This window comes from Podarcis raffonei, chromosome 10 (genome assembly GCF_027172205.1).
Source record: "Podarcis raffonei isolate rPodRaf1 chromosome 10, rPodRaf1.pri, whole genome shotgun sequence".
Taxonomy (NCBI): Eukaryota; Metazoa; Chordata; class Lepidosauria; order Squamata; family Lacertidae; genus Podarcis; species Podarcis raffonei.
Genome location: NC_070611.1, coordinates 57841194 through 57856230, shown reverse-complemented (window position 1 = coordinate 57856230; position 15037 = coordinate 57841194). Strand labels below are relative to the sequence as shown.

At 45.5% G+C, this 15037-nt stretch overlaps 1 protein-coding gene across 1 annotated transcript in view; it reads left to right on the top strand.

Annotated features, from left to right (window-relative positions):
* The first annotated feature begins 8391 nt into the window (after positions 1-8391).
* Positions 8392-15037, top strand: part of LOC128422738 (sodium- and chloride-dependent GABA transporter 1-like) — a 40244-nt gene continuing 33598 nt past the window's right edge. The window contains exons 1-3 of the mRNA XM_053407160.1: positions 8392-8425; positions 13049-13180; positions 14466-14566. Of these exons, the coding sequence (XP_053263135.1) occupies positions 8392-8425; positions 13049-13180; positions 14466-14566 (267 nt within the window). The remainder of the gene's footprint in view (positions 8426-13048; positions 13181-14465; positions 14567-15037) is intronic.

Below are 15037 nucleotides of genomic sequence, written 5' to 3'. Positions count from 1 at the left end.
AGCCGGCGTACAGCTTCCGGGTCATGTGGCCAGCATGACTAAGCCGCTTCTGGCGAACCAGAGCAGCACATGGAAACACCATTTACCTTCCCGCCGGAGCGGTACCTATTTATCTACTTGCACTTTGACGTGCTTTGGAACTGCTAGGTTGGCAGGAGCAGGGACCGAGCAACGGGAGCTCACCACATCACAGGGATTCGAACCGCCAACCTTCTGATTGGCAAGTCCTAGGCTTTGTGGTTTAACCCACAGCGCCACCCGTGTCCCTAATAACCTTATATAACCCTATTAATAAACCTGTTTGGTTACAAATATCTGTGAAGAACCTGACAAAACATTGCCTTGCTCCAACAAGCTGTTGAAACGTATCACATACTCTACAACATGAAGCTAGAAGATGTTGAACTACAAGTGTGATGATCACTGACCATTGAACATGCTGGCTAGAGCAAATGGGTCTTGGCCCCACGACACCTGAAGATCCACAGGTTCCCCATCCCTGCCTTAAGTGAACACAGTATGGTTGACATCCATCTGTCTCAGGAGGAGTGCACCTTTGAATTTCAAGTCAGACCATTGGAGATTTACACCCCCTACTGTGAACGTGCCAGTCCCCTCAGCCATGGCCTGGTCCGGGAGTGCACTTAGGTGTCCAGCGACCCACCTCCAGTGGAGCTGTGGGCACACTAATGCATCAGCAGAGTAGCAGCTAGAAGTGGAGGTGTTGGCATCTCGAAAGTTTCCCTTATTTACAAATCAAAGCAACAAACATGGCTAGTGTGAGCAGCAGCTTCACACATCTGCTCTGTCCGAAAGCAACAGACAAATGAAAAAAAGAAATACAAAAGCACATAGGATGGAAGTACAGTGTCTAGTTCTGTTCCCACACTCCTATCACAAAGGAATGTAAACAGTGGATCATGAGATCCAACAGCAATGCAGAATGAAAATACTAACATCCTCCCCCTTTTCATGACACAATTGCTGCAGACTTTAGCACATTAGCAGCCTATGTACAGAGACTGATATAGGAGATACATGTTTTGTTGCTTATTTATTTACTTAATTTAAATTATTTATATTGGTTGATCGACGGATTGGCAACTTGGATGGCTATATGACCTACTTTGCAGAGGGCAGCCTTCTGTTTTGAAGGGCTGTCAGAAGACTGTCCTCTATTTGAAGGTCTCCTCTGAGTGCTGTCCTATCCAGATCTGGCTTAAAAACAAGAAACCATAAAAACTGGAAGGAGGGAGCAGGAACCTTGGAATTGCCCAGCAACTGTTAGCAGATCTTGGTCAGCAGACTGAGAAGGCACGCAAGTCACCTGGTGTCTTCCCCACTACCGAATTATATCAATTATTTCTAAATTTGCATCTATACATATGAATTAACAGATGGAATTTGGGCACCCTGAAAAAAATGAAAGCAAAAGTATTTAAAACCAGCATAACAACACTGTTACAGTGCAGTAGTAATACCAATGAAACATTTAAAACCAGTACTGTACAAGGAAATAGGAAGATTAGCTAACTTTTTGCATCTCATGGATGAACAAAGTTTTAACCTGCTGTCTAAACTCTATCTGTGGGGAAACCTGGTGAATATGGCATTGAGCAAGGCTTTTCTGTATAGTAATGTCCCCTGTCGTCGTCCCTCTCCAATATTCACTTCTATAGATACATTCCCAGTAGCCCAGAACACTTTTGCCCTTGCTTAGATATCATAGATGGATACTTCATCTTCTCATTTCTGGGTTCTTTTGGTATTGCTGTTGATCCTAATTGTTTTATTATTGTGGTTTTAAATTGCATTTTAGGATTATGTATTTTTATTGCTTTGGTTGCTATATATAAACCTCTAGGAGGTTGTTCTGTGATGGAAAGCAGTTTAGAAAAGCAGTCAGCACCTATGTACAAGACAAACAGAGCTACCCAAGTCCTCCCCTCACCTTGGGCTGGTTGAGGGGCTTGGATGGAGTGGAGCTACCCCTCCACTCAGTTCTGCTGGCTTAGCCAGCTTCTCACAGGTGGTGTAGCCCCACCAGTGGAGACCAGGAGAAAGCCCTAAAACAGGGCGACCCCAAGGCAGGGGTGGGACTGAGCTGGACTAGGATCCGCTGCTTCCTGAGCCAGTCCCATTGCTATCTGGATCCGATTTGGCTTGGAGCTGAGACAGGGTTCAGGCCTGAACACCTTCCCCATCCCCTGCAACTTTCCACCGCAGCCACCATGAGAAATGACTATTGAAAAGGTGCTTTCAGTTTGCGGAGGTGATCAGCATAAAACAACCATTCAGATTACACAGGAAGGTGAAATTGTCACAAATGTGAAATGGTTTTACATAGAACAAAGAGAAAAATTGCTACAAAGGATTGTTAGGGGAAAATGTTTCTGTCCCTTTGGCAAATATCTAATTGCTACCAAGATGTTCTCTCTCTCTCTCTCTCTCTCTCTCTCTCTCTCTCTCTCTCTCTCTCTCTCTCTTTTACCCAGACAGGTAGCTCTATAATTAATTTAATTTGAGAGTTGGGGCTGTTGTTCACTCAATTAGACATCTGCTTCTGTCCCCACCATTTTAATGACAGCCAACTTGCCTGGGGCCATTATGACTTGCGTAGAATTGCGACCAGCTAATAAAGCCCCCATAGACATGGTGATTATGTTTTCTCTTTGGAGAGAGAGAGGGGGGAAAAACATGTTTTGATCTCTTCTGTTTCAGGAGCCTTTGATATTATTAGCATTATTTTATTCAAAGGGCATTAAAAAAAAATTCTGAATGGCTCTTGGATGCATTTTAGGCCCCACCTACACTAAAAATTTAAAGCAGTATCATACCACTTTAAGCAGCTGTGGGTTTTGGCAAAGAACCCTGGGAGCTGTAGTTTGTTAAGGGTTCAGAGAGCTGTTAGGACACACTATTCCCCTCACAAACCTCCAATTCCCAGATTTTCCTGGGAAGGGGCAATTAATGGTGAAATCACTCTGAAAACAGTAGCTCCGTAAGGGGAATAGGGTTCTCCTAGCAGCTCTCAGCACCCTGAACGAACTCCAGTTCCCAGGAATCTTCGGGGGAAAGCCCTGCTCTATTCTGCACCAAGGCAAGCATCCATTTCAGCCTAGCAAAAACACTCTAGGAGGTTCAGAGCTAGACCAGTGAGGGAGCATGACCTGGTGTGGGTTCCCAGGGTCAAATATTTGGCTCCCTCGTTCCCCATCCCTGGTGTATATGTTTCTGTTGTACACAATAGCTTCTCAGGCATACATCCAGCCTGAGCTCTCATGTTCAAGCAGTGCTGTTTTGGTAGATTTACAAAAAGACACACCAACAGCTAAATTTTAGAAAGGGGCAACATTAGACAGAGACACACAAAGCATTCTTTTAAAAAAATAAAAATCAAGACTCCTTGCTCTCCACTTTGCTCCCCCTTTCTCCCCACCCAGGGTGGCCCTGCCCTCTGCCTGCCCCTCAGAGCCAGCAGAGGGGGTCGGGTCTTGGCAATGGCAGCCTCTTGCCCTCACCTGCTCTTCAGCAGCCCCACGAGCCATCCAAGGGAGGAGGCCAGCAGTGGCAGCCATGGAGAGGCAATGGGATGCTCTCTCATAGCCACGGCCACCACTCAGGGCAAGTGCCAGTTCACTCTCCTCCCCAAGCTTGGCACTGGCACTGGCAGAGGAAAAAGGGATATTCCAGGATCAAATCAGCAGCTGTGCAGAATGCCATGGCAAGACTCCTTACGGGGGTCCTCGCTGCGGGATCACATTCACCCAGTGCTATACCAGCTGCACTGGCCCCTGGTGGAGTACAGGGTCAGAGTTAAGGTGCTGGTTTTAACCTTTAAAGCTCTATACGGCCTAGGACCCTCATACCTATGGGACTGCCTCTCCTGGTATGTCCCACAGAGGACCTTACAGTCTTCAAACAAAAACATATTGGAGGTCCCGGGCCACAGGGAGGTTAGGCTGGCTTCAACCAGAGCCAGGGCTTTTTCGCCTGTGGCTCTGATCTGGTGGAACACTCTGTCACAAGAGACTAGGGTCCTGCAGGACTTGACATCTTTCCACAGGGCCTGCAAGACGGAGCTGTTCCACCAGGCCTTTGGCCAAGGCACAGCCTTTGGTAATCCTTACAGAACTCTAGCCCAATGGTTGCCATTAATTTGATTTGAACTGATTTTATAATGAATTGATTTTAGACTGCTGTAGTATTTTACTGTTGTTAGCTGCTCTGAGCCCGGCTTCGGCTGGGGAGGGTGGGATATAAATAAAATTTTATTATTGTTATTATAATTCCAGGACTGTCCCTGGAAAATCAGGACACTTGGAGGGTAGGCTTGAGAAACCAGTGGCGAAGGCCCTCCCATGCAAGGTTTAGCTTACTGTAAGGTTTGTTAGCTTTTGATTTCAAAGACCAAATTGAAGTCCCTCCTTATATCCAGCAAATTAAACACATCATGCTGCTGAGATGAAAAGCATTGGCAGTCATATTTGCTGGGATAATGTTCACCCAATGCAAACAAGCAGAGAAGAAATAATAATAATAAAAATACTATTAAGACTTTCATGCAATGAACAGCAGCTTTTCTGAAACAGATAAGCCATTAAAGATCATTGTTGGAAGAGGCAAAATGTGCATTCCCATTATGTTGCATAAAAGATAAAATGCGAGTTAAATTATTCAGCTCATAGTAAAGAAGAGGAATTCTCATGAATGCTTCAATTTAATAAGCACTCATCAATTCCTCTGCTGTTCACACTGAGATAGGAAAGTGAGCACACTCTTTTGAATAACAGTGAGGAGCAAAATCTGGACCAACCCCATATTTTTTAAGATAACCTGGGCAAGCTGCCCTAAGTGACCCCCCAAGATCCAACTGGACACCCCCTTAGCATCTACCACAACTTGGAGGGAGCCTAGCAGTGATACTGAATGCAGTCACCAACCATGTCCCCACCCCCCACATACAAGTAGGCTTACCTGGTAACAGTAGGACTGTAATGGGATGGTTACAGTGCCATTTCAGCCAGATGGGCCCATGAGTTCTCATGTGGGGGAGGCTGGTGGCTGTAGCAGCGCCACTAGATGCCCCCTGTGATAGCAGGAACTGTGTCAGCTCCAGTGGGATGTTTGCTTACTTGTCTCACATCTGGAACAGGAATCAGTCCAGCAAACACAATTGCTATTTGCCATTGTTGCTGCTTTCAGTCCACAAATGGGAAAAATTGGATTACATAGCAAACAACAACTGATAAAACAATACAAACCTATTGAAAAATGAAATTAAGGGGATGGGATCACATAATGTCAATGTAACTTGCCCAGTTATTTGCATACATTATGGAATTTCACCATAAGGAAGGCAGTGTGATGGATAGCGTCGTTTTGGGTGGAAGACCAACTGCAGCAGAACGGAAACAGAGCTGCATGGAATGACTAGAGGGCAGGACAGAAAATGATGCCTTCTAACATCCCTACTCTTGACCCAGTTTGGATAGGTGAGCTGCTCTCAGTTAATAAGAGAAAGGTTTTAAGAAAGTATTTGTCACTAGATGTAGAGAGGAAGGTATTTCTGAGACATGATGGGCTATTACTAGCTCTTCCTGCTCAGCAGGGCTGGCAGAACAGCGTTTGGCCATTCATCAGGTTGTCTTCATCTAACCCCAATAAATGGCAATCTTATTCCAACCCAGTCTGGCAGACAGGGGAGAAACATATTGGAAGATTTACTGAGTCATTACCTTGGGCGTAGATTTAAATGAAATTTACTGGCTTGGTAAATGGTTTCAGGGCTGTAGGCCTAGAGCTCCTGCTATAAATCATAGGTGACGCAGGGTATTTTTTTGGGAGGAGATTCTTTGACCGTGATTTCCTTTGGTGTTCTTAAGCAAGTTGGTTTCTTTCAACTAATATGGTGCTTCTCTAGTCTGCCATATCAAAATTGTGTAAGTGAAAATAATAATAGTAAAAAACAAGAGTTTCCTCAAATGTAGCAATGTGTTCACCCAATGGCTCTAGGCTACCTTTGGTGGAAGGTATGTGTATGTTAGAAATAATCTTACCTCTTTGACAGTCACTTTATTCCCTAAACCACAGCAACAGGGTCACCTTCGGGGGGAGCCTTCCTTATTTGCAATCCATTGCAGAATTGCTTTGACATTCTGCAAGTCCCGCCTCCCCAATATTGGCTTAAGTGGGAAACCAGCAAGCGGGACCCAAGCACAAGAGCAGGGACGTAGGAAGGGGGTGCAGGGGGTGCGGCCTGCCCCGGGTGTCAACCCTGAGGGGGTGACAAAATGTCATACCACAGGGGGGTGGCACTTATTGCAGGGCCTGGCCTGCAGCACGCCTGAGCCACACGTCTCTTCTAGGAGTAATGCAGTGGCTTGGGGCCCCGCGCTGCCCGAAACAGCAGTGTGGGGCTTGCATCCTTCCTGGGTGGATCGCCACAGTGCCCCCCGCCCTGGGCAGAGCACGGATCACCACGGCACCCCGTGCACAGCTTGCCCCGCCCCCACCACTTTGGGTGCTGGAGCAGCTAACTATGCCCGTGCACAAAAGCACTCTTCCCCTTCTGCAATTCCCAGTAGCTGGTATTCACACACACACATTTGCATCCAGTTCAAAGCCTGGCAATTGTTTAAAACACTTTGTCTTTTACGTACAACATGCCTCAAGAAGTCTAACCCTCTTGTTGACTGGCTGCCAAAGATAACTTCTCTTATACTTTTCAGGTACCACTGAGGAATTTGCCCACTGTGATCCAACCGTCTTGATCTTCTGAGGGTCTCCCCTCCCCTTCCTCCATGACGTAAATGTAAGCAGAAATGGGAAAGATCGACACCACGTCTGTGGAGCTGAACTCGCCTTCGGAGATGAAGGAAGCTGCCCTAGAGGAGTCGGAGGAGCCCATTGACTCAGAAAGCAAATACGCCAGCAAGAAGAAAAAGGAGGTCCCGGACAGAGGATCTTGGAAAGGCAAATTTGACTTCCTGCTCTCCTGCATAGGATATGCCATTGGCTTAGGCAATGTTTGGCGTTTCCCATATCTCTGTGGCAAGAATGGAGGAGGTGAGATTGACCTGATCAAGACTTTGTTTACTCATTATGATCATTTCTATCCCACATTTCAGGATATAAATCCTACTGAAATTTATTATTCAATTATATATTTTCACTTGACGGTGATGAGCCATTCCCTATGTTCCTAGGCCTCACACTCTCTCGCGGTTTCAGAATGTTTACAGACCAATCCTAAATGCAGGGCTGGCCCAAGACATGTTGGCGCCTGAGGCGAACCACAAAATGCCTCCCTATTCCAGCCATGGAAGAAGCGGTGAGTGAAGATCTGCATCAGGAACAGGTGCGGAATAAAGATCTATGTTGGGAACAAGGTGGGGAATCAAATCAAACTTACCCACCAGCTGAAGTGGCAATCAAAGGCCACTTTGGAGGTGTGGGCACTCTGAATCATGCCAGGTAGGTGCAGAGGAGACCCCAAAGGGCAACCCCTCTCATTTCTTCCTTAGGAGGGGACCAGCAACACCTCCTATTCACTGAGAGGCTGCTGTAGGGACAGCTCTTGCTGCTGAGGAGATGAAAGATCTTGCCTCCAAGGAGCGCACCGCAGCTGTCACTGCCACCACAGCAGTGGCAGCAGCAAGTAATGCATTCCTTTTAGCAGCGGTTCTCAACCTGTGGGTCCCCAGATGTTGTTGGGCTACAACTTCCATCATCCCTGAGCTCTGACCTTGCTAGCTAGGGATGATGGGAGTTGTAGTCCAACGGCATCTGGGGACCCACAGGTTGAGAACCGCTGTCTTAGAGGATGGATCTGCTGCCCCTGTGCATTCTGCTGCCTGAGGCAGTCACCTCACCTTGCCTCATAAGTGAGCCGGCCTTGCCTAGATATGTTTACTCAGAAGTGAGTCTCTCTCACTGACAACGAGATCTGCCTCCAAAGAGGTGAGCAGGGGCTTCCAGTCTTAAAGGGGCACAAAAGACTTCCAAAGTGCAATCAAGCCAACACCCAACTGAAAATCTCAAGCAAGGCTCTGTGGTTGCTCTTGAAGAAAAAGAACCCGTCTCCTCAGTTCCAGGCTCTATTGCTCCTAATTTTTCTTAATGTAATTTGCCTACTTATTTTAATTATATCATTGCCTCTCCATCTGTTACTAAAACAGTTCCAATTAGGGTTGCCAGCATTCAGTGGCCATGTGTCCTACTTTACAGAGGACAGCCCTCTGCTTGAAGGTGTCCTCTATATGACGGTCCATTTTAAAGAACCATCAGAAGGGAGAGGACACAGGGGCCTTGAAGTTGCCCATCAACAGTTAGCAGCTAGACAGCAGGCTGAGCAAGCACACAGGTCACCTGCTCACCTTCTTCACTACTATGGCAAATGTTTTGTGCTTCGATTCAAGCTATAGTGAGTATTTATGAATTTGCATCTACACATGCAAAGTTAACATATTCAATTCAGCACCTTGCTTTGTCTTCTTCTGGCGATGAATTTCTTATTTCAGGTTGATGGCATAACTAGCCAGCCTAGAGCCATTCGCGACCTAGAGGGCATCCCTTTCCCTTCCCTTTTGTGATTGCGCAGAAGAAAACACTGCAGCAGTCATGAGTTTTCTTGTCATGTCTGAAGCAGTTGATCAAATTGGCTTTAAAGTGTTTTATCTACCACAAGCTAATGCGCAAGTATGGAGAGGGATTTGCCGTAAATCTGAGCAATGTGCTGTGAGTGTGATTTAGAGTTTCTATAAGGAAGCTACACAGCTTCTCTTGCTGGAATTATGATTTCTGAGAAGTGTTTATCTTGCTTACTTGACAAAATTCATAAGGTACTTACAAAAATATTTTTTAAAAACTTTAAAATGCATAAAATTATCAAGTCGAAGAGTAACATTCCAACAGAAGAACTATGTTGACTCTATGTAGACGGCTGCCATTGAAAGATGGCTGTTTTGCTTCTTTGGTGGGTTTTAATGGCTATGTGAAAGCAAAAAATCAGCAGGGAAACTGGTGCATCTTGTATAAACTGAACTACCCTGTGATAGGAACATAGGAAGCTTCCTTAAGTCAGATGAGGCTAATTTGTTCAGCTAGTCTAGTACTGCATACTCTGACTGGCAGAGACTCTCCAGGGTCTCAGGCAGAGGCTTCTATCTCCTGCTATCTGATCTTTTCAATTGGACATGTCTGGGATTAATCCTGGGACCTGCTTCTGTGTTCAAATACTACGGTGCCTCCCTTAGGCTTTCCAGAGAGAGGGGCAGCAATTTGAATCCAGTTCTTTCCGGTCCAGCTCCAATACTCTTATCTACTACAACCTCTGTTTTACTATAATTTTTCCCTCTAGATTTCTTTTTACCAAAGCAAACTGGGTAGAAAATGCAGGTACAAGGCTGAAAGAAGGATCTTTAAGTGGGAATAAAGGCCGTTGTGCAAAAACAGGCCAGTTGAACTTCCAGTTAACAGAAAAGATTGAGATTTCAAAAGGTGGACATGGCCATATTTTTGTAAACAATGTGAAGTTCCTGAGAATCTGGATAGCTTTGTTCACAACTTGCAAATAGTGCTATGGAAATGGAAAGACAATGTTGCAACCCCCCCGCCCTCGTCTGCCTTTTTTATATTCTTCTCAATAAGTAGAGCCAGACTGGCAGTCATCGCTGTATTAATTAGGAATCATTATTTGTGTTACCATTTACATTAACGGCTGCAGATCTAATTTCTTACCTCGGCACTTCCAATGGCCAGTTTCATCCTGGAATCATTGTTATGCTAGGCACACAGAGCCCTCCATTTCTAGCCAAACAGGGTAAGATAATAAAAAAAGAATCAAATCAGAAGGAATTTCCAGGCATACAAAACCTTCCATCAAGATGTAAATTATAAACGAAGGGCAATTCAAGACTGTCACATTTTCAGGAGGGCAACCAATCATATACTGGCAAATTCAAGTGGCATAATGGGAGCTGATTTGGAGCTTTTGTGCAAGGAACGTGCTTCCCTCGGAAATCTCCCCCCTGGAGAAATGCCCTGAAAGTGGAAGAGAACACTTGCTTGGTGCAACATCATCTAACCTGACCGCAAATAAGACAGGTTGAATACTCCATAAAGAGGTCATTTGGAAGTGACCTAAATTAATAATACCTGTTAGACATTTATTTAAAAAATAAAAAAATTGTTCAGTAGTACCTTAAAGACCAACTAAGTTTGTTATTGGTATGAGCTTTCGTGTGCATGCAAAGAAGTGGACAATTTTTTTATTTTTTTAATATATATTTCTACTGCGCCAGACCAACATGGCCACCTACCTGAATGTTAGACATTTATCCACTTTCCTTCTTCGAAGGAGAAGAAGCAAAAACCAGAGAAGTTTCCATAAGCTTCCTGGGATGTCTTTGTCCCACCCACTGCAGTAAAGCTAATAAGAAAAATTGAAAGGGGTGGGAAGTAGCAGGAGTGAATTTTGGAGGAAGCACTCAGGGACTGCAGTTAATAACAGAGTATTTGCGTGGCAAGTCCCCTCCCCCATGTGAAATGAAGACACTGGACACATTATTTAAGGTTAATGGGCATAAAAAGGCCACAACTTTATTGATTGCAGAATTGAAAGCTATTGGCCTTAGGCATTGGCTCCTATCGACTACCCGGCATGGAGACCGGGAAGGGTTATCCACAAGCCGTGGGAGTCCTGTTGAAGTACGCCAACTAGGATCCCACGGGTGTCACCACTCGGGGGCGTGCCGGAGGCCCTTACCTCCCTAGGTTTTGGACAAGGCAACGCCCCCCGGAGTCCTCTACCGGACTGCCCCTTTTCATTGGGGGGAGGTGATGGCGCTTCCTTCCCCCCATTCATTTGCATAACAATTCAACCCCCTGCCAATGCCTAACCGCCAATACCACGAAAGTTGTGACGTTTGCTACGAGGTAGGCGAAAAAACCAAAAGGCAAGAAGTGTGCCAAATTGGAAAAATTCCTACCAGGCCCCTTGCAGCGACCAACCGGAGTCCATAGCAAGGTCATAGCTAGCTAAGCCTAAAGGGTGGGTGGGATGGGGAAAACCGCTCAGCTGGAAAGGGGAAAGAGGGCGGTCTCTGGGCGTGCCTGGCCTTAAATAGGCTAGGCCCCGCCTCCCCAGCCCACCGATTGGCGGGCAGGGTCGAAGGCATGCCCGGGGATTCCCTGTTCTCGCGGGGGCAAAAGGCCAGCCCCCGTGTGTGTGGGAGGGGTTAACCCGCAACCCCCTCTCCTCCCTAAGCTTGGAAATGGCTTTGTCTTGCAGGAGGATTTTATTACATTTACAGCCCTGTTAAACACTTTACAGCTATGAACTGACTCTGTCAACTAACAGATAGTGAAGATTTTATAGCATTCTTATTAATATCAAAGTCAGGGGAGGGAGTCAATTTTAATGATGATGATGATGATGATCTCTCGTGTATACTTATAGATTTAGGGAAGGTAATATATACATTACAATAATCCTTTGGTCATCACTGGACAACAAATATTTTCTTAAACCAAAGATATTTTTTTTTATATTGTTTAAAGGCCTGAAATATTAAGTTAAGAAAGCACTATATAGTTGAAATGAACAGAGAGAGGCGGATATAGAAGGGAGAAATCAGAAAATGTGAATAATACTTATGGATTTTTCACCTTTTACCGTCCCTTGATGTCAATTTATGTCTCCTCTCATTCTCCTCCTTTCGCCCTTTTTAATATAGCAAAATAGAGCAATTTCACTAAAATAAAAGAAAAAAGAGAGGAGTTAAGCAACCAAACCGCCTTCCAGGGAACAGGAGGTGACATAAACTGGAAATTCAGAAAAGCTATTGAAGGGGCAATTAATGGGTTATTTGCAAATAATCCCACTGCCACACTCAACAGGAAGCAGAAAACTTTTAATTACTATTGGAAGGTATCTTTGTTTAATGAGACTTCATTTTGGATCAAAATCACAGCAAGAGCTTGTCCATGTTTGTGGCTGGTGCCAGAACAGAGCTACACCTTTCATTCTGCTTCCAGCTGATAGATGAGGGAAATGCAAGTTTCAGCTGTGGTGTAAAAGGCTCTAGCGAGGAAGCAAATTGTTAGAGAACTTGTAAGCAATTAAGCAAAATAAGAAGATGTTATCATACTGGCCAATGATCCTGCCAATATATATAAGAACAACTAACAGTCAGTGGAAAAGGGACGCAGGTGGCACTGTGGGTTAAACCACAGAGCCTAGGGCTTGCTGATCAGAAGGTCGGCGGTTCGAATCCCCATGATGGGGTGAGCTCCCATTGCTCGGTCCCTGCTCCTGCCAACCTAGCAGTTCGAAAGCATGTCAAAGTGCAAGTAGATAAATAGGCACCACGCTGGTGGGAAGGTAAACGGCGTTTCCATGCTCTGCTCTGGCTCGCCAGAAGCGGCTTAGTCATGCTGGCCACGTGACCCAGAAGCTGTATGCCGGCTCCCTCGGCAAATAAAGCGAGATGAGCGCCACAACCCCAGAGTCGTCCACGACTGGACCTAATGGTCAGGGGTCCCTTTACCTTTAACAGTCAGTGGAGGTTAGTTCATTGGGGGGGGGCAAACGGGGCACTGTCCCACCCGCCCCCAACCTGCCTGCCTTCTTACTTATAACTAGTCCAGAGGGTTGTACTGTGTGCTAGTTTCCTCCTCTAATTTCCATGTTGCCCTTGTAGAACTCAGAAGGGAGGATGGTGGGGACAAAATTAGTTGGCTTAGCCTTTCATGGGCTCTGGCTCCACCTACTGTTGTCCTCCCTGCCTTCCACCCTCCTAGCCCTTATGGGCACCAGCTTCTACTGCTGCCCTGAGATTATAAACAAATGAATGTGACCCTACTCATTTTTAGCTCTGGCTGTGACCCCCACTGACAGATTACCCTGAAGGGAATGAAGCACTTATTAACAATGGGAAATATATATATTTCTACCAAGTTTTTTTTTGCAGGTCTTGATGCACACACGGTTTACCAGCCATAACAAAGCAGATGCAGTGAGATGTTTTCCACTTTTTCCTCCAAGGTGCCTTCCTGATTCCCTATTTTCTGACATTGGTGTTTGCTGGGATCCCGCTTTTCCTGCTGGAGACAGCTCTTGGGCAATACACCTCCGTCGGTGGACTTGGAGTATGGAAACTTGCACCCATGTTTAAAGGTATGATGAGCTCATGGCATTGATGCAAAATAAATAGGCCACAGGAACATCGGAAACTGCTTTGTCATGCAATCGGCCCATCTAGCTAAGGTGAGACTACCCACCTGAAAATGATGGCGATTGAACCAAGAACCTTCTGCATGCAAAGCAGTTGCCATACACTGAGTCACAGCCCTTCCCCATAGAGTTGCAGTAGATGTGAGCATTGGGCGAGGGGCACTGCAAACAGCTTGTTGCATCCCTATGAGGCTGGAGACTTTAAGACCCTGAAAGCCACTGCACATATTGGCTCTGGCAGAAATAATGGAATTTGGTCAGTAGAGACTTGTGCATTAGGACAAATAGGGCACGGATCCACCAACCTCAGTCTGCAACTCAGCCAGCCCCTGCCTACCTTCTTACCAATGACCAGTCCAAAGACGACCAGTCCAGGGCCTGGTAACGCTGGCTATCAGCTTCCTCTTACCTAGACTTGATGTTGCTCTCATAGAACTCAACAGGGAGGAAGATGGGGACCAAATTATTTGGCTTTGCTTCTTGTTGGCTCTGGCTTTTATTTGCACCTTTAATCATTTGCTGCCACCTATGCTTTGACAAAAAATCCTGAACTGACACCGTTCAACAATGCAGTGTCAAGTCTTCCAGGTCACTGCCATCCATTGTTCTCTTCACTACCACCCTACAAGGGGGAGGGAAGAGAAATTTAACTCGGTTCACATTTAAAGGCAAACCTACATAATTTACACTTTCCAGCACACTGTCACAATATGACAGTGGAATTTGCTGCCAAGGAGTGTGGTGGAGTCTCCTTCTTTGGAGGTCTTTAAGCAGAGGCTTGACAACCATATGTCAGGAGTGCTCTGATGGTGTTTCCTGCTTGGCAGGAGGTTGGACTCGATGGCCCTTGTGGTCTCTTCCAACTCTATGATTCTGTGATTCTATGTAAATCAAAACGCAGCCATCCTTTGAAATTTGCACTGCTCTGAATTTTGCAATGCAGTTCTCTAGCCGAATAATGTGTAAAAAATGCATACATTAGAGAAAATAATGTCAACATGCATTGTATTAGGAGAAACTGCTTTGTCAAAAAATGGATGTGTTAGGGGGGATTCGCTGACAAATTTTCATGAAAACTTTTTTTAAAAAAACATCACAACTTGATGTAGAAATGTAGAGCTGAACTTGAGCCTAGGAAAAATAGAAACTGAAATAAATCAGAATTGACAGATTTTCCCACCCCTTTGACATGACAGCTTCTCAATATACTATATTTCTTGTCTCTTAGGAGTGGGGCTGGCTGCAGTGGTTCTCTCGTTCTGGCTGAATATCTATTACATTGTCATTATTTCCTGGGCACTGTATTATCTCTTCAACTCTTTCACTGTGGTGAGTTTCTGCCATCCTCTCTTTGGTGAAGCACATGGATGGAGCAATGTATGCAAATTCCACCTTTGCACAGTACACTAGTCATGCATCACTCTCTGTCCTCCTCCCAGGCATTATAAGGGACATTATCAGAGTTGAAGGATTCATTCCAGACGGGCAAAAACACTCAAGGTGTGCGTGGGAAGCTGGGGCAGTGAAGGGCATTGCCTGGAGAGAATGGGTGTGGTGTGGAATGGGGCAGACAGAGAGGCTTGATCTGGAACCCTGGTAATGTGGGGTTCTTGGTCATGGAGAGGCTTCTTGGCTCAGTGCAAGAAGGTAGGAGTGAAGTGGATGGGAATACTGGGAGTATGACCACCACCACCACCCCGCTCGCCATGCTATCATTCTCTGGTTTGGAACAAGGAATTGCTAGAGCAAATGTTATACAGTGGTACCTCAGGTTAAACATGCTTCAGGTTACATACACTT